The sequence below is a fragment of the Myxine glutinosa genome, chromosome 7 (assembly GCF_964187855.1).
Source record: "Myxine glutinosa chromosome 7, kmMyxGlut1.1, whole genome shotgun sequence".
Lineage (NCBI taxonomy): Eukaryota > Metazoa > Chordata > Myxini > Myxiniformes > Myxinidae > Myxine > Myxine glutinosa.
Genome location: NC_136267.1, coordinates 138757381 through 138779372, shown reverse-complemented (window position 1 = coordinate 138779372; position 21992 = coordinate 138757381). Strand labels below are relative to the sequence as shown.

Sequence of the window (21992 nt, the reverse complement as noted above, 5' to 3'; positions counted from 1 at the left end):
GCTTCATTTTTCCTTTTTTGTCCTCCACTGCATTATCAAGCCAGGCCGTTAGTGAGACTGCAGGCAAGCAGAAGGTTAGGGTAGACATCTGGTGGTGAGGATGTCATGGTACCAGCAGAGGACTGACTCGATGTGAGACTATGGAAAAGTGTAGGGTAACGTATTGTTATGTCGGTGGGGTTGAGCAATATCTAGAGTCAGGTAGCTCTGAATAGGTAACATGCTTCGTCTGTCGCGATAGGGAATCTACCTGTAATAAGTTCTGTGTTTAGTCCGATTTGTCGGTTAAGGAGTATACCTGTGAACATACCAGGATGTTCGTGTGCTAGGTAGTGATAGGGATTAAAGATAACAGCCCTTGTGTGTCACACCTGGTAATCAAATCTTTGTCCCTTATGGCAATGCATACCCATATAAACACTTAGACAGGCCCTGTAGTGCACACAGTAATTAAATTCCCTTCCCTGACGATGACTTCAGAAGAAAACAGGCAAGAGGCCAGTTTGGGGCACCGCCACATGTGCCGCAGCCAGCTACACCTCCAGCAGGCCTAGCAACATAGAGTGACACGAGCTATCACCACGCTACAGGGAACGAGTGATTGGTTGGCGCGGAAGGCGCGAACCTCCAGCCAATCAGGGCAAGCAATACCAGGTGGGAGGGACTCAGCCAATGAGAGGGCGCCAGCAAGAGGGAACATTGGAGGAGAGTGGACGCAAGGTGATAAAAGGGGCGGCACGACATCTTCAGCAGCTCTAGTGTTTGGGTTCTTCGCTGCCTCTTGTGCTGCACGTCCCTCTCTGGCTGTCTTGACGCTGCACGACGTCTTGTGCTCTCTGTGCTTCCCTTCTTGGTCTTGAGAGGTCCTGGTGGTCGTTGGTTCACCATCTGCGTGGTGCTTGGAGCGGTGCTCGGTGCTGTGAACGGGTAGGACCTCGTGTTTGAACGGAGAGGGCGTTGGCTCGGGCCTAGCAGAGCGTGGGTGCATCGGAGCTTGGAGCCGCGTGGGGACAAGACGACGGACAGATAAGACCACACACCACTTACACACCATAACGAACATTTTCTTTTCCTTAATTCGTATTCCCTCGTCTCGTATCCGAAATCTGTGTGTGGGGACGTCCCGATTAGGATATTTATTACCGGCGCGTGCTTTTCCTGTCCCACCTCCTTGTGAATAAACCCTTATATTATTTTCTGTATATATATCTGAACGCAGTTTCCGTGTGGTTGATTTAATAGGTACGACTGCAGGGCTCTTGCGCCGTCCCCCTCCATCCCGCGCACTTTTGTGTAGCTTTTTGTTTCCGCAGTCAGCCATTGAGTTTTCGCCTCAGGGGCTAAGGCCTTCGCAATCGGCTTCCGTGACCATCTGATTTTAATCAAAGGCGGCCGCACGACAGGATATTGCTTCCAACAAAACACACACCTGTGCAGTACAGAGTTGTGAGGTTACTTTCAATACAATCCGCCAGAGTTTACTGATTACATCTACTCCTAGTTACCCAGTTATGGTACTCCCTGACAGTAAATCAAGTGAGTAGTGTAATGGATTTCAGGGATAGGTTTTACTTTTTTTTTGTTTTTTAAGAGTATTAAAAAAAGAAAAGAAACATCAGACGATGAAGCATGTGTAAAGTGAATAGTGAGCCTCACGGTAATATAATTGAGATGTTTGTGTTCTTCATTCCAACATACCTGAGCTAAACACTTCGTGCAAAAATATAGATAAATAAAAAAACTATTATGCTTGTTAACTCAACTGGACTACCGTCCAGTTGAGTTCATCACATACTGAACCCTCCGTCGTCCGTCGTCGTCGTCATCGTCTGTCGTCTGTCGTCCGTTAACTTTTCGACGTTAACACTCCAGCGTCCACAAATATCAACCGATTCTGATCAAACTTGACATGCAGCATCCTTACCCCAAGGACCAGGCTGGTATTACATTTCAGCCCGATCCATTGGAAAATGGCGGACTTAGGCGACCATTTTGTTTTTGGTCATGAAAACGACGTTAACACTCTCGCGTCCACAAATATTAACAGATTTTGATCAAACTTAGAATGTTTAACCCTTACCACACAAAGTAGGTTGCTATTGCATTCCAACCCGATCCGTCACAAAATGGCCACTATAGGCCGCCATATTGTTTTCAGCTCCAAAACGACGTTAAGACTTTAACGTCCACAAATATTTATGGATTTTGATCAAACTTGGTGTGTGAGACTCTTACCACAAAAGGTAGGTTGCTATCTTAAGTCAAATCTAGTACAGACAACTGGCCTACTTTAAAGTTGTCCAGTCCAGTCAGTTCAGTTGAGTTCTGCTTCCCTGGAAGCTCTAGTTTTATTATAGGACTAGTAGGGGAGTCTAGAGGTATGGGCACTCACCTCTGAGCTATCTAGCTGGGTTTGAATCCTGGCCAGGCTAATAAACCGGCATCCTATTGTTTCGCATGCAGGGCGAGGCAACAATGTGTCTGCCGTCCATCTCATGGACTGTAATCTGGGTGTCATGTCTGCCAACAATGGTCGTTGGACGATAATGATCCCATGGTGTACCTTGCAAGGAGTCGGCAAGTTATGTTGAGGTTGAATACATCATGCCAAGCCAACCTGGTCGTGAATGACTTGAGTAAAATAAAATATTGAATTGGCTGATCCCATAACGTTGGGATAGTGTGGGTAGTAGTCGTAGTGGTATAAAGTACTCAATATTAAAATATTTAGGGTTTTGAGAACCCTGCACTTGTAAATTGTTGTAAATATACCCCTTTGTAAATGATTCTTTTTGTAAATACCTCCATTCATTGTAAAGGTCAAAGGTCGTCCCCTAGTTAGTCCACATTGCAACACGTAGCGAATCATAGGCCCTCTTCGTAGTTATTTCATTATTATGTGTTCCAGGTAAGGCTGTGTTTCCAATAGTTGACTCTACGTTGCATCAATCAAATAAGATAGGCCCCATTCGGTCCATTTGCTCTCCCTCTCCCAATTGTGGTATGTGCCTCTGCCAGCCGCAGTCGCCTCAGCGCTCGCCCCAGACGCCATTGCCCATGTGTTCCAGAACGGAGAAGAAGGGGGGAGGAGCCGCCGGATTACAGGCGTGGCACCTCATCGTCATCAAAGGTGGAGTCAGCGAGCCCTTAACCACCAACCAGGGCTGAGGTGAGCCCGCCGATGGGCGTGTCCCGGTGAACCGCGGCTTGATCGCGAAGCGTGTAATATAAGCGCTAGCGCAAGCCTTTTGAGAGTGGAGTTGAGTTGGAGTAAGAGAAAGTCACGGAGGCGAGGAGACAGAGACTCGGGGGAAGGCGCAAGGTACGAGTGAGAAGACTGCGCTGGGGAATTCCTTTTTGCATGAACTGCACGACCTGTACGAGGGAGAGAGAGTGGTCGACGTAGTACATACACGTCCCAGTTTCCCCCGCTATATTCGTAAGGTCCGGTCACGCGCCAACGCCACGAAGGCGCCTACCATTCTTCGCCGCTGAACCGGAGCGTGGACGTTCGAACAGGACCTCGACGTCATGCCACCGGCCCCGGCCCTTCCTCCCGAACCATCTGCCTGGATTCTTCTCCCCCTGCCATCTTTACCATTGCCATTTCCTCCCATTCGTGTAAGTGTGTTTGTTCTGTCTGTATTGTCCTGGGTATAAGTAAGACTGTTTAAGGATTTGTGCTGTCTTCTTCTTCTTCATATTACCTTCGTTCCTGCTCTTTCTTTGGTTTTGTGTAAATAGTTAATAAATACCTGTTCCTCCTCTTACTTTGGTTTCTTTCTCGTCCGATCGTCTTCGTGTTTTCCCTATTGAATATCTGTGGCACGATTTCGGCAGAACCGCTTTTAATCGGGTTTAGTCTTTGGTTAACGGCCCGCGTCGCAGCTCGCTTCGCTCGGCGCAATCCATCCATTACGCTGCGGCCCGGGCGGGAGTATTTCCTCGCTTAACGGAAGGCGCTGGTACTTAGGTCATAGGAAGAATTGGCCTACTACCCTATTCAGCGCTGACCGGGAGTGGCGAGATACCCCCAGGACCGGTCGGACGGCCAGCTTAACAGGACAAGGGGATTAACCCCCCCTTGCTAATGGCAGTGCCGTCCCCCGGATCCGTAACTATATATATATATATATATATATATATATATATATATATATATATATATATATATATATATATATATATATATATATATATATATATATATATATATATATATATATATATATATATATATATATATATATATATTGTTGCGGAGATGAGGACTGTATTTTTTTTGATTGTGTGCTGTATTATTATTATTATTGTTTATTCTGCGCCCCCCTGCCTCCGGAGCTGTGTAAAGGTGAAAGGGCATCCCATAATTAGTCCACAAGCATACACGTCAGCCAAGTAATAGAATACCCCTGTGGATAGTTATCTCTTATTCTGCGTTTTAGGGTAAGGCTGTGTCTCCCATTAATTGAAGTACTCCATTGCACCAGTGAAAGAGAATAGATCCCCTTTCATTCCCATCCCCAAAATCCCCATTTCCTTCACATCCCCTTTCGTCATTGCCGAGCCTCGATTGCCCATATTACCTCCCCTCCAAAACCACCATTGAACATGTGCTCGAATCGGAGAAGAAAGGCGTGCCCGCCCGTCGTCATCAAGGGCGGAGCCAGAGGGTCGCGCGACCAACCAGGGCCGAGGTGAGCACCCCGATGGGCGTGTCCAAAAAGGCCGGCGGCTTAATCGCTGGAGGCGCTATAAAAGGCGCGCACGCAAGAAGCAAGTGAGTTGGTTGAGAGTGAGTCGTCATTTGGTCAGTCAGTGGAGTCGGTGGTCAGTTGGTTGCGGTGAGGAGTCGGTGGTAAAGAGTGAGGGACCAAGAAAGAGTTGAGGGTTTGGACCAACGAGTCAGACAAGTCCTGGGAAAGCAGCGGAGGCCGCAGCAGCAACAACACCCAACAGCCACTTGGGGCCTGGACGGCGGTTTTGAGCAAGGCCGTGAAGGAACGGCGGCTGCTAGACGCGCCGATCGTGCTGCAGGACCCCCTTGGACCTTCCTCTCCCTCCAGCCATCCGCCTCCTGCCTTTCCACCCTTCTTGTGTACGTGAGTTTGTTTTGTTTGTTCTGTCCCTAGGTTAATTAAGTCTGTATAAGCTAGTATTTGCACTGTGTCACCTGCGTCTTATGTGTTGTAAATAAACCTTGATTGCTCCTTTTTGCTTGTGTAAATAATAAATCCCATTACTCGTCTGTACGTCTTCTCGTTTTATTCCTTTTCCTCTTTGCATTTTGTCGTTTTAGTCTTTTCCCAGATTGGGCAGCTGCGGTGCGATACGGCCAAATTCTGGGTGAATCGGGTTCTAATTGGGGAGTAACTGTTCGGACGCGGTAATACCAACCGCTCGGTAAAATAACATCTAAAAACCGCGTCTGTAACAATTGGTGTCTGGGAGTGAGATTCGGGGCCCGAACCAAATTTTTAAAACATCTAAAAAAAAAAAAAATTTGGTCAAAATTTGGAGCGGCCGAAATTTGTTTTGTTTTACAAAACCTGAATTTTGAAATCGCGCCATGGCTGGTCAAGGCGACGGGATGCCGGTGGGAGAGATAGACGGGGTAGAATCGACCCAGGACCTCGGGGAAATGTATGTGGAGGAAGGAGAGGAGGAGAACATTGGCAATGTGGTTGAGGGGGTATCAGGTGCACAAAATGGCGTGCTCGCGCACGTGGGTGAAGAGTCCCAAAATAGCGGCACAGTGGAGGGCGAGCCCGCGGTGGCGGCTGGGGACGCTGGGCAAACCGGGTTTGACCTCAGATTATTCTTGATTCAAATAATGGCAAAAATGGATGCTCAGGGTGAGCGATTGGAGGGCCAAATGGGGGTAATGGGGAACCGGATGGATGCTCAGGGTGAGCAATTGTGGGTAATGAGGGACGAAGTGAGGGGTACCGGTGAGGCGTTAGACAACGGGATAAAAGAGGTGAAAAATGGGTTAACGGGGTTAGAAAACAGGATGTAAGGCAAATTGCGGGAGATAGGGGAGCAATCCGCCCGAGAAATTAAACAAATGGGAAAGCAGATAGAGGAGGTAAAAATCGGGGTAGAAACCAAATTGGATGCTCAGAGGGATGAATTGGGACAGATGAGAGCGGCATCTACAAAAGAAAGGGAGGAGATGAAAGAGGAGATACGACGAGGTGTGAGTGAGGAGGTCTCGGGGCTACGCGAGGAGGTAAAGCGAGGTGAGAAGCGTATGGAGAAAGAAGTGAGGAATAATACGGCTAGGTTACAGGGGGGCATAGAGGGTCTGACGGAGGAGGTGGAACAGCTGACAGAGGGACAGACGGAGTTAGTGGAGCAGGTTCAAAAGAACACTGCGGTACTAGGAGGGTTAAAGGCGACACAAAAAGAAATTAAAAACGAATTAATAGCGACACAGAGGCAATGTCAGATGGTACGTGAGGAACTGACAATGAGGGTGGACGAGGTGACAGAGATAATGGAGACAAAGGACCGGCAGGTGAGGATGCACATAGAGACGGTCACGGTAGCCTTAGAGGACGAACTTGAGGAGACGCACCGAGAAATAAAAGAGGTTAAACAAAAATTAGAGGAAGTGGAAGAAGAGGTGAGTGAAATTAAGAAGAGACGGACAGAAACTAAGAGAGAAATCCAGGAGGAGGTAATGGAATTGGTACAAGGTCGGTGTTCAACTCATGATGTGCTGCTCACTAACCAAATAAAGAGTTTGCAGGTGGCAAAAGAGGTGCGACGACGAGGTACGGAGGTGAGTGGCAATGTATATGATGTGAGGAAAGCTTCAGTCGGCTTGGGGATTGGTTTGGATCCGGGTGTTCGTGAGAGGCCGTTGGTGAAGTGTGCGACAGGTCTGGTGTGCGAAAAAAGAGGTGTGCGAGAATGTCCGACCATGGGGTGTGTGAGGAAAAAGTGCACGCCGAGGAGTGAGGGTGCCGTCAAGAGTGAGTTGGTCGAAGCGCGTGTGCGAGGGGGTACATGGAAGCGCGGTGTGGTAAGTGTTACGGAGGAAGTAACGAAAGAGTGTGCGCAAGAGGCTGCGCGAGAAAGGTGTGTAACGGACAGGTGCATGGGGAAAGAGAGCGCTGTCAAGAGTGAAGGAGAATGCACGCCTGTGGTGAGAGTTACAGAGGATGTAACGAAAGAGTGTGCGCGAGAGGATGCGCGAGAAAGGTGTGTAACGGACAGGTGCATGAGGAAAGAGTGTGCTGTCGAGAGTAAGGGTGAGTGCGCTGTCAAGAATGGAGGTGAGAGTAGTGAGAGTGACACGGAGCGTGAGTTGGTTGTGATAGGTGAGCGAGGATGTACACCTGGAATGGGAGGATGCACACCTGGAATGGTAGAGCGTGTGTGGGAATGCACACTTGAGTTGGTCGTGAGGCACGTGGTTGGGTGTGCGAGTGAAAGCACACCTGTGATGGTCACAGAGGAGGTGACCAAGGAAGGGGCACGAAGAGGTGTGTTGGTGAGGTGTGCGAGCGACGAATGTGTGCCAAAGTGTTCGGTGGTCAGGTGTGTGACCAAGTCTGTGGGCGGAATGAGTGTACCGAGGTGTGTAAGGAAAGGTACGAGGAGCATGGGAACAGCTGGAGGTAGTAGCAAGAAAGGGGTAGCGTATGCATGTAAGCATCCAGGTGAGGCATCGACGGTAACCGGGTTAGAGGTTAGAACGACTTATAGCCGAATCGGGCCCTCGGTGCGCGTCGGGCAGCTTCGCGTGCCGCGAGGACCAGCGGGGGTCCGAACCACGGCGGTTTCGAAAGAACCGCCGTACGCGATCCACGCTGGGCCTCGCTTGGAACGGCCGCGTCCGTGCTCCACTAGGCGGAGCGGGCAGCTCGATAGGAAGGGTCGTCATGGCGACCACTTTTTATTGAGACGTGCCGGCAGGTCGAGATCGGGACATTGGATGGCTCCACGCCAAGGTGGTGCGTGGGATCTCGGGCCGGGTAAGCCCCCGTCCCTGCCCCGAATGCGGGACGTATCCAGCCGCTGGCACCAAACAACCCGCATTCATTGCTCGGCTGTACGAAGCCGAGCTTTAGAAGGGAATTGGCGCACCGAGAGGATCTAATAAGTAGACGAGTGATGAGGTTAGTGTTTTGGCCCCGAAATTAGAAAAAAAGCAAAATTTGATGATGGTACGGTGATTGGCAGATGAAATGACAAATTTTTGATTTGCTGGATTTGGACGAGCGAAATTGATAGTAGGACCTCCCCGATGTGGTGGGATGGCAAATCCACCATCCCTCACAGGTGGGGCAAATGCGCAATAGTTTATGGGGTTGATGGCAGTGAAAACTAGCCCGGGTGGGTTAGGATATCGTGTGTAGGGCCCTAGAAGATGACATTAGGTGACGTTAAGGTTAGTTAGTGACAAGGATACCTGTAGTGGGGACGCAGGTAGATTAGCGTGGATGATAATGACGTGGGAGCGCAATAGTTTAAAGGGACGACTGGGAAGCGCAAGTTTCAGAGGGGAGTAGTTAGAAGAGATGATGCCGTGTGTGTGAGGATTGAACAGGTGTGTTTGAGAATTGAACAGGTGTGATTGCACAGGTGTGCAACTGAATAGGTGTGTGGAGCAGTGTTTGAGTGATAGTAGTGGTGATTGTGTATTGTGATGACCAAATGGTCCAGGAAGAAAGGAGGGTGCAGGTGGCACCAGGTATGATTGCACAGGTGTGCAACGACAGGTGAATGGAGGACAGGTGTATGGAATAAATGGTATGGAGTATTGGAATGGATGGTCGTGGAGTGAGTATGGTGGAAATTGTGGAGTGGAGTGGATGGTGCGAAGGTGTGAATGGGGGAAGAGTGGACCCCCATCACGGATACCCGGGGCGGGTAGTGTAAGTGTTAGGTAGAGGGTATAGGTAAATTGTGGTTGGATATTGGCATCTGTGGTGCGAGTGGAAGAATGATCTTTGGATGGGTGCATTAGTGTTGTGGAAATGGCTGGGCGTGTAGCCTGTTAGTGTGTGTAGTTGGTTGGGCGCTCCACCACTGTGAGGATGTCGGCCAGGTGAGGCCGCGGGGGGGCTCTGGGAGCCGGTAGTAGTTGTTGTGGATGGGGCCCGAGGATCCGGAGGACGGACCCGGGTAGCCCAGTGCCAGAGGGCACCAAGGGGTGACAGAGCCAGGAGAGGGCCTTCCCCAGTTAGTTAGGTTAGGGTGAGGAGCTAGGTAAGCTCGGGTGGCAACTGCAGTGGTGGAGGTGTGCAGGTGGGTAGACCTGCTGGGAGAGCTACACGTCACAGCCCAGAAATTGTGCGAGGGCACCGGGAGATGAATCGGGGGAGTGAGACCCCAAATTGAGAAGCACCACAGTTTGGTCAATGGGAATTGGTTTTTAGAACCCATAGTGTAAGTTGGCCAATGGATTGGCAGGGAAAGACCCCGGGTAGTGTAAAGTGTGTTAAAGCCAGTGAGAGGATAGTTAGGATTAGGAAGTCTCCTCGCACCATCTGCATCCACTCACCTGAGGTGACAGGTACTCCACACCATGCCATGTTTTGATTATTTTTTATGATGCAAATGTTTGGATTGTGAGACGCATCATGACGTGGGTGTGACATTGTGCTTTGTTGTTCCATCTCTTCCTCCTTATGAGGATTGATGATGAATTGGGTGATGGCAAATTTTGGTTAGAGGGATTGTGGTGACGAATTTGGTATAGAGGAAATATGGGGAGACGTGACAGTAGCGACGGATTGGTAATGTGTAAATTTTGTACATATGGGGTAAGGGCAAGGGTAGTGTAGGTGACAGGGGGGTGACGTACGGTAGGGACGAGCTTTCTCACTTCGCCCTCCGTACGCATTTCGCCTTGCATTGCCTTATTGATGTGTACCCTTGTGACCTTACCCCTCGCTCAATTGTCTCTCTTTTTGTCTCCCACATGACCTGTGCGCCATTGGGTGCCGAGGGGAGCGTGCGTGGGTCGGCCATTGTGCGCCCGAAATTCCCAGAACCAGCTGTCTGCATCGATGCACCACATTATGGACCACATGTCTGTGGCCGAGCACCACTTATGGACCCCATGGGTTGGGGTATGGCCCCTCTGCTGGAACCGGCCATGAGGGCCCGAAATCTTGCTGGTGGACCTTGGCCACAGGGCACCGATGCCCCACAGGTGAACCACACTAGTCGGCCCTGTGGGCCATAAATAAAATAAATAAAAAGGACACATTGGGTGCAAGTTTAATACAAATAGGCCGCCAGTAAGCAAAGCAAAAGAATGACAACATCTGGAAGACCAAATAATAATAACCAGCAGAGGGAGCCGAAGAGCAAGAGACCACCTGCAGGGTTAGGGGTTGTTGAATTTATTTTTATTGAACACTCTTGAACAATGGTGACTGCACCGATTGGTGCTTGGGTGCTTGTATTGGTGCGTTTTTGGGTGCGTTCATGGTGCGTCGATGCAGAGCAGACTGTCTCCCCCCCAGAAAGAACAATCACAGGTCCTGGGTTAGTTTTGTAAATAAAAATAGCGTCATTGTAAATAATGCTTCCCACCGTCAGTGTATAGTTTGAAGACCATTCCGCAATTCGGTTAACTGTGGGCGTAAGTCTGTTAGGCAGGGTGCAATGGAGCAGCGGGACACATTTATTTATGTTTTAAAACTGTCGCACTCAGGGTCAGGTTAAAAATAGAGGGAACTACACCTACGTGTCACACTAAAAATAAAAGTTGTAGGCCCGGGACGTGCCTAAGAGGAGGAGGGTGCAGTGTTGCGGAGATGAGGACTGTATTTTTTTTGATTGTGTGCTGTATTATTATTATTATTGTTTATTCTGCGCCCCCCTGCCTCCGGAGCTGTGTAAAGGTGAAAGGGCATCCCATAATTAGTCCACAAGCATACACGTCAGCCAAGTAATAGAATACCCCTGTGGATAGTTATCTCTTATTCTGCGTTTTAGGGTAAGGCTGTGTCTCCCATTAATTGAAGTACTCCATTGCACCAGTGAAAGAGAATAGATCCCCTTTCATTCCCATCCCCAAAATCCCCATTTCCTTCACATCCCCTTTCGTCATTGCCGAGCCTCGATTGCCCATATTACCTCCCCTCCAAAACCACCATTGAACATGTGCTCGAATCGGAGAAGAAAGGCGTGCCCGCCCGTCGTCATCAAGGGCGGAGCCAGAGGGTCGCGCGACCAACCAGGGCCGAGGTGAGCACCCCGATGGGCGTGTCCAAAAAGGCCGGCGGCTTAATCGCTGGAGGCGCTATAAAAGGCGCGCACGCAAGAAGCAAGTGAGTTGGTTGAGAGTGAGTCGTCATTTGGTCAGTCAGTGGAGTCGGTGGTCAGTTGGTTGCAGTGAGGAGTCGGTGGTGGTGGTCAGTGGTTGCGTTGGTTGCGGTGAGGAGTCGGTGGTAAAGAGTGAGGGACCAAGAAAGAGTTGAGGGTTTGGACCAACGAGTCAGACAAGTCCTGGGAAAGCAGCGGAGGCCGCAGCAGCAACAACACCCAACAGCCACTTGGGGCCTGGACGGCGGTTTTGAGCAAGGCCGTGAAGGAACGGCGGCTGCTAGACGCGCCGATCGTGCTGCAGGACCCCCTTGGACCTTCCTCTCCCTCCAGCCATCCACCTCCTGCCTTTCCACCCTTCTTGTGTACGTGAGTTTGTTTTGTTTGTTCTGTCCCTGGGTTAATTAAGTCTGTATAAGCTAGTATTTGCACTGTGTCACCTGCGTCTTATGTGTTGTAAATAAACCTTGATTGCTCCTTTTTGCTTGTGTAAATAATAAATCCCATTACTCGTCTGTACGTCTTCTCGTTTTATTCCTTTTCCTCTTTGCATTTCGTCGTTTTAGTCTTTTCCCAGATTGGGCAGCTGCGGTGCGATACGGCCAAAGTTCTGGGTGAATCGGGTTCTAATTGGGGAGTAACTGTTCGGACGCGGTAATACCAACCGCTCGGTAAAATAACATCTAAAAACCGCGTCTGTAACAATATATATATATATATATATATATATATATATATATATATAATTTTATATATATATATATATATATAATTTTATATATATATATATATATATATATTTATATATATATATATATATATATATATATTTATATATATATATATATATATATATATATATATATATATATATATATATGACGCCATTTCCTCCAGTAATACATTCTGTTTTGCTCTTTGGCGACGTGTTCTGGAATCGGCACTTCCACCTGAGAGTCTCTTCATCTGAATGCATGGCTCACTGCCACAACGTGCAATAGATCATTGCGACGTCAAATCATGTACACACGGGTTCTTGGTCTGATTGTAATTTTTCATGTTTTCCAATCGATTGCATAAATTTTTCAACATTGCCTAATGCCTCTTCCCAATGTAAATGCCTGCCATTGTCTAAAGGTGGAGAGTATGAAAGAAACCTGTGCGATTACCGTGCATTTTCCTGCAGGGTGCATGGAGACCAGCCCTGAACATCTCCACGGTCCTTTCATCCATTCAACTCCTCATGGCTGAACCAAACCCCGATGACCCTTTGATGACTGAAATTGTAAGATATTCTTACCCACTGGGGGACCGGGTACCAGAGTTTGTAACACATTTGAGTTTTGCCTCTGCCAGACAAGTCGGATGAAACTTCTTTTTTTCTTTTTTTTTTAACTTAACTCTTACATTAGATGAAAGATGGAACACAAACTAACAGATTGTGGAGTGTACGGCTATATCCAACATCAATCGATTGGTTAAATGTGATTTGACGTGAATAACCGTGGATCGGAATGTGTTGCATTTTACGTTGCATCTCATCACATGACAACATGTCACCAAAATGTTTGCCCTTCACTGTATCTCTTTTGATCACTTTATACTCGGTATTACTGACAGTCACATCCAATAGGTCGCAACCACATCATTCCATTTATCTTTCTTCCTGTCTCTGCAATTGCTTTCCTGCATGAAAAGCCCTGATCTATGTCTATTGCATCCATTCATAGCATTTTGCCGCCTCAGCGGTCTGATCGTTATTTTTCCAAATAAAATGTGTGGAACAATTAATTTCTCAAAGCAGTCATCTCTGTATGCATCGATCATCACAGGTGACGATAATTATGGGATTACAAATGATTTTCCGATGGTTATATCATTTTGCTGCCGTATAAGTAATAATAATACATATGGGCAGGGTGCAGCCCGAAGTGGAGATCGGTTTCTGAGGTTTGGGACATGGAATGTGGGGACAATGACAGGGAGATCAGGAGAAGTGGTGGAAGTATTGGTCAGAAGAAGAGTGGACATATGTTGTGTGCAAGAGACGAGATGGAAGGGAAGTGGTGTGAGAATGGTGAAGGGTAGGCAGGGACAGAAATACAAGTTTGTGTGGCAAGGGTGCCCAGAGGGCGTGAATGGTGTTGGTGTCCTGTTTTCTGAGGAGTTTGTAGACAGTGTGGTGAGTGTGACTAGAGTGAGTGATAGGTTGATGATGGTGAAAATGATGATTGGAAAGCTCTTGGTGAACGTCATCTCGGGATATGCTCTGCAGGTTGGTCGAAGCGATGAAGAGAAGGACAAGTTCTGGTGTGCGATAGAGAAGCTGATGGAAAACGTGAAAGATGAGGAAGTTGTTGTGGTGGGAGGAGACCTGAATGGACATGTGGGAAGGAGTATGGATGGTTTTGAGGGAGTTCATGGGGGTTACGGATATGGTGTGAGAAATGGAGAAGGTGAAAGGATTTTGGAGTTTGCTGATGGAGCTGATTTGTTGATTTGTAATACTCAGTTCCAGAAAGAGGACAATAAGCTTGTTACATACACGTCAGGTGGGTCGACGACAACCGTTGACTACCTGATGGTGCGTCGGCGAGATAGGGGGCACCTCCGGGACACAAAGGTGATCCCGGGGGAGGAGGCTGTTTCACAGCACCACTTGGTTGTCTGCGACATAAGGGTGAAAGGTGCGAGGAGAGCTCGGCGGGTGAAGTACCAACTGAGAATGAAAGTGTGGAGGTTGAAAGAGGTGACAGTAAGGGAGGCATTAAAAGAGAGGCTGAGTAGGGTAGAGGATGATGTGGTTGAGCTTGAAAGTGGTTGGATGTCAATGAAAGCTAGTCTGTTGGGAGCCGTTGGTGAGGTATGTGGATGGACAAAAGGACCACCGAGGCACTCGGAAACATGGTGGTGGGATGTTGAGGTTGGAAAGAGGATTGACGAGAAGAGGAAGAAGTTCAAAGAGTGGCAGAAGGCGAAGGGTACGGGAGCAGAAACAGCAGAGCATGAAAGTTATAAGGCAGCCAGGAAGGCTGCAAAGAAAGAGGTAGCAAAGGCGCAGGAGGCATGTAGGAAAATGTTCGGAGAACGCTTGGATTCGGAAGAGGGTCAGAAAGCAGTATTCAGGATTGCAAAGCAGATAGCGAAAGAGAGGTGTGATGTGATGGGGGTGAGTTGCTTGAAGGATGAAGTGGGACAAATCGTTGTCGACCCAGATGGAATTAAAGGAAGATGGAAAAGATATATGGAAATGCTGTTGAATACAGAGAATGAATGGGATGGCAACATAGAGAGTAACCCAGTTTTAGGACCGGCAGAGAAGATAACTGAGAAGGAAGTTGAGGAAGCGATAAAAGCAATGAAGAGTGGAAAAGCGGGAGGGCCGACGGGAGTTGTGGGAGATATGTTGAAGGCAGCAGGAAGTTGGGGTGTGAAGAGAATGACAGAGATCTGTAATTTGGTGGTGAAAGAAGGCCGCATTCCAGTGGATTGGGAACTGAGTACCCTCGTCCCTCTATACAAGGGGAAAGGTGACCCTCTGGAGTGTGGCTCGTACCGAGCGATAAAGTTATTGGAGCATGGAATGAAGGTATTGGAAAGGGTGTTGGAGAGGAGGATAAGGAAGAAAGTGAAGATCGACGAAATGCAGTTTGGATTTATGCCAGGAAGAGGAACGACAGATGCGCTTTTCATTGTGAGGCAGTTGCAGGAGAAGTACATGGATAAGAGGAAGAAGTTGTTTTTTGGGTTTGTTGATCTGGAGAAAGCATTCGATAGGGTTCCACGCAAAGTATTGACATGGGCATTGAGGAAGTTAGGAGTGGAGGAATGGTTGATCAGAGTAGTGATGGCAATGTACAAAAGAGCACGCACAGCTGTAAGGACGAAGGACGGGAACAGTGGTGAGTTTGAGGTGAAGGTGGGAGTGCATCAGGGGTCGGTACTAAGTCCACTACTATTTGTAGCTGTGATGGAGGTGCTGGCTCAGACCGTAAAGGAGGGTTTACCGTGGGAGTTGTATGCTGATGATCTGGTGTTGATTGCGGAAAGTATGGATGGACTGAAGGAAAAGATGAACAAGTGGAAGGAATGTATGGAGACAAAAGGTCTGAAGGTGAATATCGGAAAGACAAAGGTGATGGCAAGTGGTAAAGCATGTGGTGAGGTGGAAAGAACTGGGAAGTGGCCGTGTGCTGTGTGTAGGAAGGGTGTCGGAGTGAACTCCATTCAATGTACAATGTGTGCTGAGTGGGTTCATCAAAAATGTAGTGGTCTGAGAGGGTCATTAACCAGTGTGGCAGCTACATTCAAATGTAAGGTGTGCACAGAGGGAGCTGCAGATGGAGGAAATGTTGAGTTGGATCTTGGAGACGGCGTGAAGCTGGAAGGTGTGAAAACATTTTGCTACCTCGGAGACATGCTGAATGGAGAAGGTGGATCAGACTCGGCAACGGTTGCTCGAGTGAGATGTGCATGGAAGAAGTTTCGGGAACTGAGTGGCGTGCTGATGAGGAGGAGAGTGTCGCTGAAGCTGAAGGGAAAGGTGTATGCTGCATGTGTGAGAAGTGTTATGATTTATGGGAGCGAGACATGGGTAATGAACGTAGAGCAGCAACGAAGGCTGGAAAGGGTGGAAATGCGAATGGTTCGATGGATGTGCGGAGTATCGTTGAGAGAGAGGAAGACAAATGATGAATTGCGAAAGATGATGGGAATATTGCCTGTGATTGATGCTGTGAAGAGGAACAGGTTGAGATGGTTTGGTCATGTATTGAGGAAGGATGAAAGTGACTGGTTGAGAAGAGTGATGGAAGTTAATGTAGAAGGAAGTAGAGGACGGGGAAGACCGAGAAAGACTTGGCTAAAGATGGTGGAAGAAGAAGTGCGGGCAAGGGGGTTAACAAGGAGAGATGCAGAAAATAGGGCAAAATGGAGAAGATTGTCATGGGGACCGCAAGGCTAACCCCCGCTCCAGCAGGGAACATGGCCTTAAAATGCATGTTGTGTTGTTGTTGTATAAGTAATAATAATAATAATAATAATTCATTTATTTTGTATAGCGCTTTTCCAGAAGCCCAAAGGCGCTTTGACAGAGTGGAAAACATAATGCATAACAATACATGAAAACAACAATTGCAAAAAGACACTTCTTTGTTGTAATGAATGAAATTGAATGAATGAAAATGAAATGTTGAAATGAATGAATGAAAAAGTAATGAATACTTTGTTGAAATTGCCTATTGGGTGTGTTAGCAGCCCAATGCGAGTGTACATTATGAGGTGTGCTAATGACTTGGCTCCCCTCGTTCAGTCTGCAGAATACAAGTACAACAGGGAAGTGTTCTTGGACAAAGCACGGATGCTAACCAAGAAGCACGCTGTGGATGAAATCAAGGTTAGAACTGTTCAATTGAGATCTGGCCTTTTTATTCTTTCTTTTTATTTATATTTATGTTTCTTTTAAATAGATAAACAATTGTCTTCTCTGGTGCAATTCCTTTGTGCTTCGGACCCATGGCCCCTTAATATAATGGCATTCTCCCAAGTTTTGATTTGTCCACCCTGTCCCTTTGAGCAATGAATGAACCCTGACATCCCCACCACTCCATCTATCCCTGACATCATCTGATCCAATCCCCTCCACCCACATCAACCTATATTATAGCTTCCGGTTCTCTCTATTGCCTTGAATAAGGATTTGCGCCAGAAATGTCACTTTACCTTTTTTGTCACATGGCTTAGCGTCTCAACATTTGGTTGAGAAAATTTGTTGTCACAATGTAATTCATTTTATTGACAAAGTATAGATCTAGAGACGTAGGCCTGAATGTGGAGAGTGAAGTAAATTTTGAAATTGAAATTTATTATTTGTCCACAAAAAATGGAATATTTCACTGTCAAATAAAGCTCACAATCTTAGGATAAAATATTGTACAATTCATTTCCAAGTCCAATTAAAAGCGGACTGAACAGTTTTTTTATTTATGTTGAAGGCTCCAGTCATGCGCTATTATATTTTCCTCATCGAGGCTAGGCCTTAAATAAAAGAGATGCATTGATAGAAAAGTGAAGAAAGAGAGAATAATCTAAGAGTTTTTGAGGAAGTAAAGAATCTGCTTTTTGAAAAGGGGAAGATCATAAGTGTTTGGAAAGACATGAGAAGGTAAAGAGTTCTAGAGTTTGGCAGTGGAGGGGAAGAAATCCCACTAAGTTTGCTCTTCATAGCCCATTGACAGGCCGGATCTGGATCCAGACCTGAACTAAATTCGAAGTTGCTTGTTATTGTTACCTACACTACTCACCCACCTAGTTTTTTCATAACTTGTATCTGGATCTGCATTCGGATGTCCACCAAAATCGAATCGATACGTCCTTGTCACACACTCAACCTGTCCACCATGTTTCGTCCGAATCTGTCCATAACCTTTTGAGAAATGGTGTTATGTATTGTTTTTAGCCACATCTCTCAATGGTGAAGAATCGCTTTAAAAATTATAGTATCCACATCTGGATCTTCACCAAAATCGAATCAGTTCGTCCTTGTGTGTGTCCACACCAACATGTCCACCAAATTACATCCGATTTTGTCCACAACTTTCTGAGATATGCTGCCCCTCGCGAAATAAACATACAGAAGTGAAAACAAAACCTGCCCACCTTTGCTGTTAGAGGTAATCATAAATGATGACAAAAACAATAGCAATAGTTGAAGAAAAACCACTATCAAATTCTCAAAATTGCACAGAGAACTAGTCAACAGATAACTACTACATCAATAAAAAGACATTAATAAGAACAAGCATTTAAACTTGTGTCATGTGCAGAGAGTGGAGATGTTCCTTCAGCATTAGCACGTTGAACATGTACAAGCGAGTCTGTATGTCAGTGTATATCGTGCAAGTGTATTAAATTGTTTGAAACTCGTCATTGCTCAACTTAATTGGTTTGCATTTCATGCTGGGTTTTGTACAGGCCAAGGAAACTCCGACGCACGAATCAATGCTGGAAGGAAACGGAGCATAGAAGCGCCGGCAGAGAACGCAAAGAAAGCGTGTGATTAGTGCGTCACTGATGGTGAAACCTTGGTGGTCATGTTGAAGCTTTTTGCAGTGTTTCACTTTTGTGTACATTTCATCATTGAAGGACAAGTACCATATTGCGCAGACAGAAACGGTGCAATTTTCTCCCCGCACCTCCCTCTCACTTCCCCTTTACTGGGGTCCCTTACCTTACACACAACTCCTTAATTTCTACGGGTAGCCCGTAAATACCTTAAATACCTTCAGGCTGACGATGTGGTTGTTACATCGCTGGTGGTGCGTTAAACTCGACATGCATTTTGCAGATCTTGTGGCCTTATGATGAATGCAAGAGGAGCACTTTAATTCTTCAGTTTGGGGCCAAGTTTTTGTTTGCTTTATTTGTTTTGTGAAGTGGTTGTACATGCAAATAATAAAGTTCACCTTTTTTTTGCTTGCTTATTTTATTTATATTTTATGTAGACAGCTGGAAAATAATTTAATAAATACCTGGTTTTTTTTTGTTTTTTTGTTTTTTCTTTATAGGAGTGAGGCTAATGGAAGAGCAAGATAGGTCTGACAGTGGGTCAAACACCAAGGGGGAGAATGAACAGCGGAGGAGAGGAAACACTAAATCTAGAGATTACTTACTGTCTGTTTGGGTTCATTTTATCATTCTAATAGGATCACCTCTCATCGTGATTTCAAGTATGAACTTCCACCAAGGAGCACACTTGTATTAACCCATGTGTCCATCCTCTTGATAGTTGATCCCTCTTTTTTTTTTCTTTTTTTTTTTGTATACAAGATCGAGGCTCATTTAAGAGCTAGCACATTAAACACACATTAGCACATAAAACGCAAAAAACAAAAACGGACACATAAAACAATAAAGGGAGGGGAAGATAAGATGGGGGGAGAGAGAGGGAAGCACACAAGCACAACAGTGGAGACCTGTGGCAGGGAGAGGGCTGGAGAGGGGGGGGGGGGGAGAGGGAAGGGGTACTCGGTATAAAACAAATTGCATGAGAGAGAGCAAAAAATTGACACTACCAGGAATTTCAGGAATTAAGTTGAACATTGAAACATGTGGATTTGGGGTGTATTAGTGGGGGTAGAAAAGATCAAGGTTTTGGATGGGGGAACATAAGAGATGATGGTGAACAGCTGTTTTAAAGACCTGGAGGGAGGAGAAGGATTGAGGGGAGTGAGGAAGTTTCTTCCAGAGGTGGGAAAAAGAGGAATTAAAGAGTGAAGGTGAGCAGAGAGTCTTGATTTTGGCAGTTTCACCAGAAGAGGGTTTGCTGGCAGTTCTTGTGCGTCCTGCAGGAATATTTGGGGGCACAGCACAGACAGAGCTGGGGGAGCTAGGCCAGATAGGAGTCGGTAGAAAACAGAAAGACCACCAAACCCGCCTGCCCTGAGTGAGTGAAAGTCCCTCAGAGTTAGCTTCATCGCGGGAGATGCCAATGATCCTCAAAATTTTGGTTTCAACCACGTGAAGCCAAGCTAGGTGTAAGGCAGGGGCACCAGCCCACAGTGGAGAACAGTATTCCATTGAGCTGCGGATGAAAGCCTTGTATGTGGTGAGGAGCTCAGGTGTGCCAAGGAAAGACTTCACATGACGGAGGATGCCCAGTCGGCGACTGGCTTTGAAGGCCAGCTTGGAAATGTGGTTTTCGCAGGAAAGATCATGGCAGATAGTGAGACCCAAAAACTTGAGTGACAGAACTTCTTGGAGAGGATTGTTGAGAAAGTATATGGGAGGGTTGTCCAGATGGTCTTTTTGGAGAGACATAGCAAGAGTGTGAGATTTGTCAGGATTGAAAGACATGTTCCACTTGTTTGACCAGTCTGTGATTTTGTCCAGGTCTGCAGAGAGTGAGGAGGCTGCAGACTGCCGATCTGAGGGATGAGGTATGGAGCAGCAGAGAGTCGAGTCATCAGCAAAGAGATAGAGAGGATTTTCCAGAGTTGGAGAGATCATTGATGAAGACCAGAAAAAGCACAGGGCCCAGAACATTGCCTTGGGGAACTCCAGCCTGAACAGGAAGGGGAGATGAGAGATATCCATTCAGGGCCACACGTTGACTATGACCAGAGAGGAAGTCCGCAACCCATGCGTGGAGATATCCATGGATACCATAGAAGGAGAGTTTGCTGAGCAGAGCACGGTACCAGACCATATTTAAGGCACATGATATGTCAAGGGTGACAGCTCTGATTTCCTGTTTGACATTGAGGACCTCCATCCATTGTTGAGACAGCAGAAGCAGCATGTCCAGAGTAGAATGACCTGGTCTGAATCCAAATTGATGATCCGAGATCAAAACATTGGAGAAGAGGAAAGATTTGATGTCAGATGGGATGACTGATTCCATGACGTTGCTGATGATTGGGAGCAGGCTGATTGGTCTGTAGTTACCATGTGCTCGCGAAGCGAAAGGCAGGGCTAGGCATCCCGGTGTGTTCGTGTGCCGTACGTGCGTGTCTGCACTTTTAAAATTCATTTTCTCGGCAACTGTTGGTCCGATTGACCTGAAATTTTACCGAAGGAGCGCCTCTGCCTGTATATTTTTTTGCTAAGTATGACGTCATAGGTCACGTGGTATGGGTGCCATTTTGGAAAAACCGAAAAACTTTGAACCTCGATATCTCGGAAAGAGCTGCATCTAAAAAATTGAGACATGGCTCATTGTAAAGAACTCCCCATGGGAAATAAAATATGCTAATGCTGATGTCATAGGTGCCACCATTATGACGTCATAATTCGACAAGTGCAACACTTGATCTGATCAGTATGGAAAAAAAAAATCCTCTGCAACTGTTAGCTCGATGAACACGAAATTTTCAGAATATGAGCGGCTCCTCCTGTAGATTTGTTCTAATGATAATTATGACGTCTGGTCACGTGGTACAGGCGCCATCTTGGAAAAATCGCAAAAGGTTGCACCTCTATATCTCCGAAACCACTCCATGGAAAAAAAATTATATGTGGCTCAATGTCAAGCACTCCCTTTGGGGAATAAGATAAGATATGTTAATGATGATGTCATCAGTACCATAATAATGACGTCATAATTTGGCAAGTACAACGCTTGATTTGATCAGTATGAATGTTTTTTCTCTTCAATTCTTGTACCGATTGACACGAAATTTTCACCAAAGGAGCACCTCCTCCTGTAGAATGTTTTGATGCTAATTATGACGTCAGAGTTCAGCGGTAAAGGCATCATCTTGCAAAAAACGAAAACCTTTGCCCCTCTATATCTCTGACCCCGCTCCATGGAAAAAAATGAAACATGGCTCATTGTCAAATACTCCCCATGGGGAATAAGATATGCTAATGATGATGTAATCGGTGCCTTCATTATGACGTCATAATTTGACAAGTACAATGCTTGATTTGATAAGTAATGAATTCTTTTTTTTCTTAGCAACTGTTGGTCTGATGGACACTAAATCTTCACCATAGGAGCGCCTCCTCCCCTTTAATTTATTTAATGATAATTATGACATCATAGGTCATGGAGTACAGGCGCCAACTTGGAAAAAACTAAAAACTTTGCACCTCGATATCTCCGAAACCTCCCATGGAAAACAGGAAAGAGCAATCGGAGATCGCAGACACTCGCCAGGATGTTTTTAGTGTTTTTTTAAGGCTTTTGTGTCAAAACAAAC

At 46.5% G+C, this 21992-nt stretch overlaps 1 protein-coding gene across 8 annotated transcripts in view; it reads left to right on the top strand.

Annotated features, from left to right (window-relative positions):
- Positions 1-18765, top strand: part of UBE2T (ubiquitin conjugating enzyme E2 T) — an 86007-nt gene extending 67242 nt beyond the window's left edge. For all 8 annotated transcript variants that reach the window (XM_078782353.1, XM_078782358.1, XM_078782357.1 and 5 more), the window contains exons 5-7: positions 12479-12577; positions 16604-16687; positions 18265-18765. In XM_078782353.1, the coding sequence (XP_078638479.1) occupies positions 12479-12577; positions 16604-16687; positions 18265-18315 (234 nt within the window). In that variant the 3' untranslated portion in view covers positions 18316-18765. The remainder of the gene's footprint in view (positions 1-12478; positions 12578-16603; positions 16688-18264) is intronic.
- The last annotated feature ends 3227 nt before the right edge of the window (positions 18766-21992 follow it).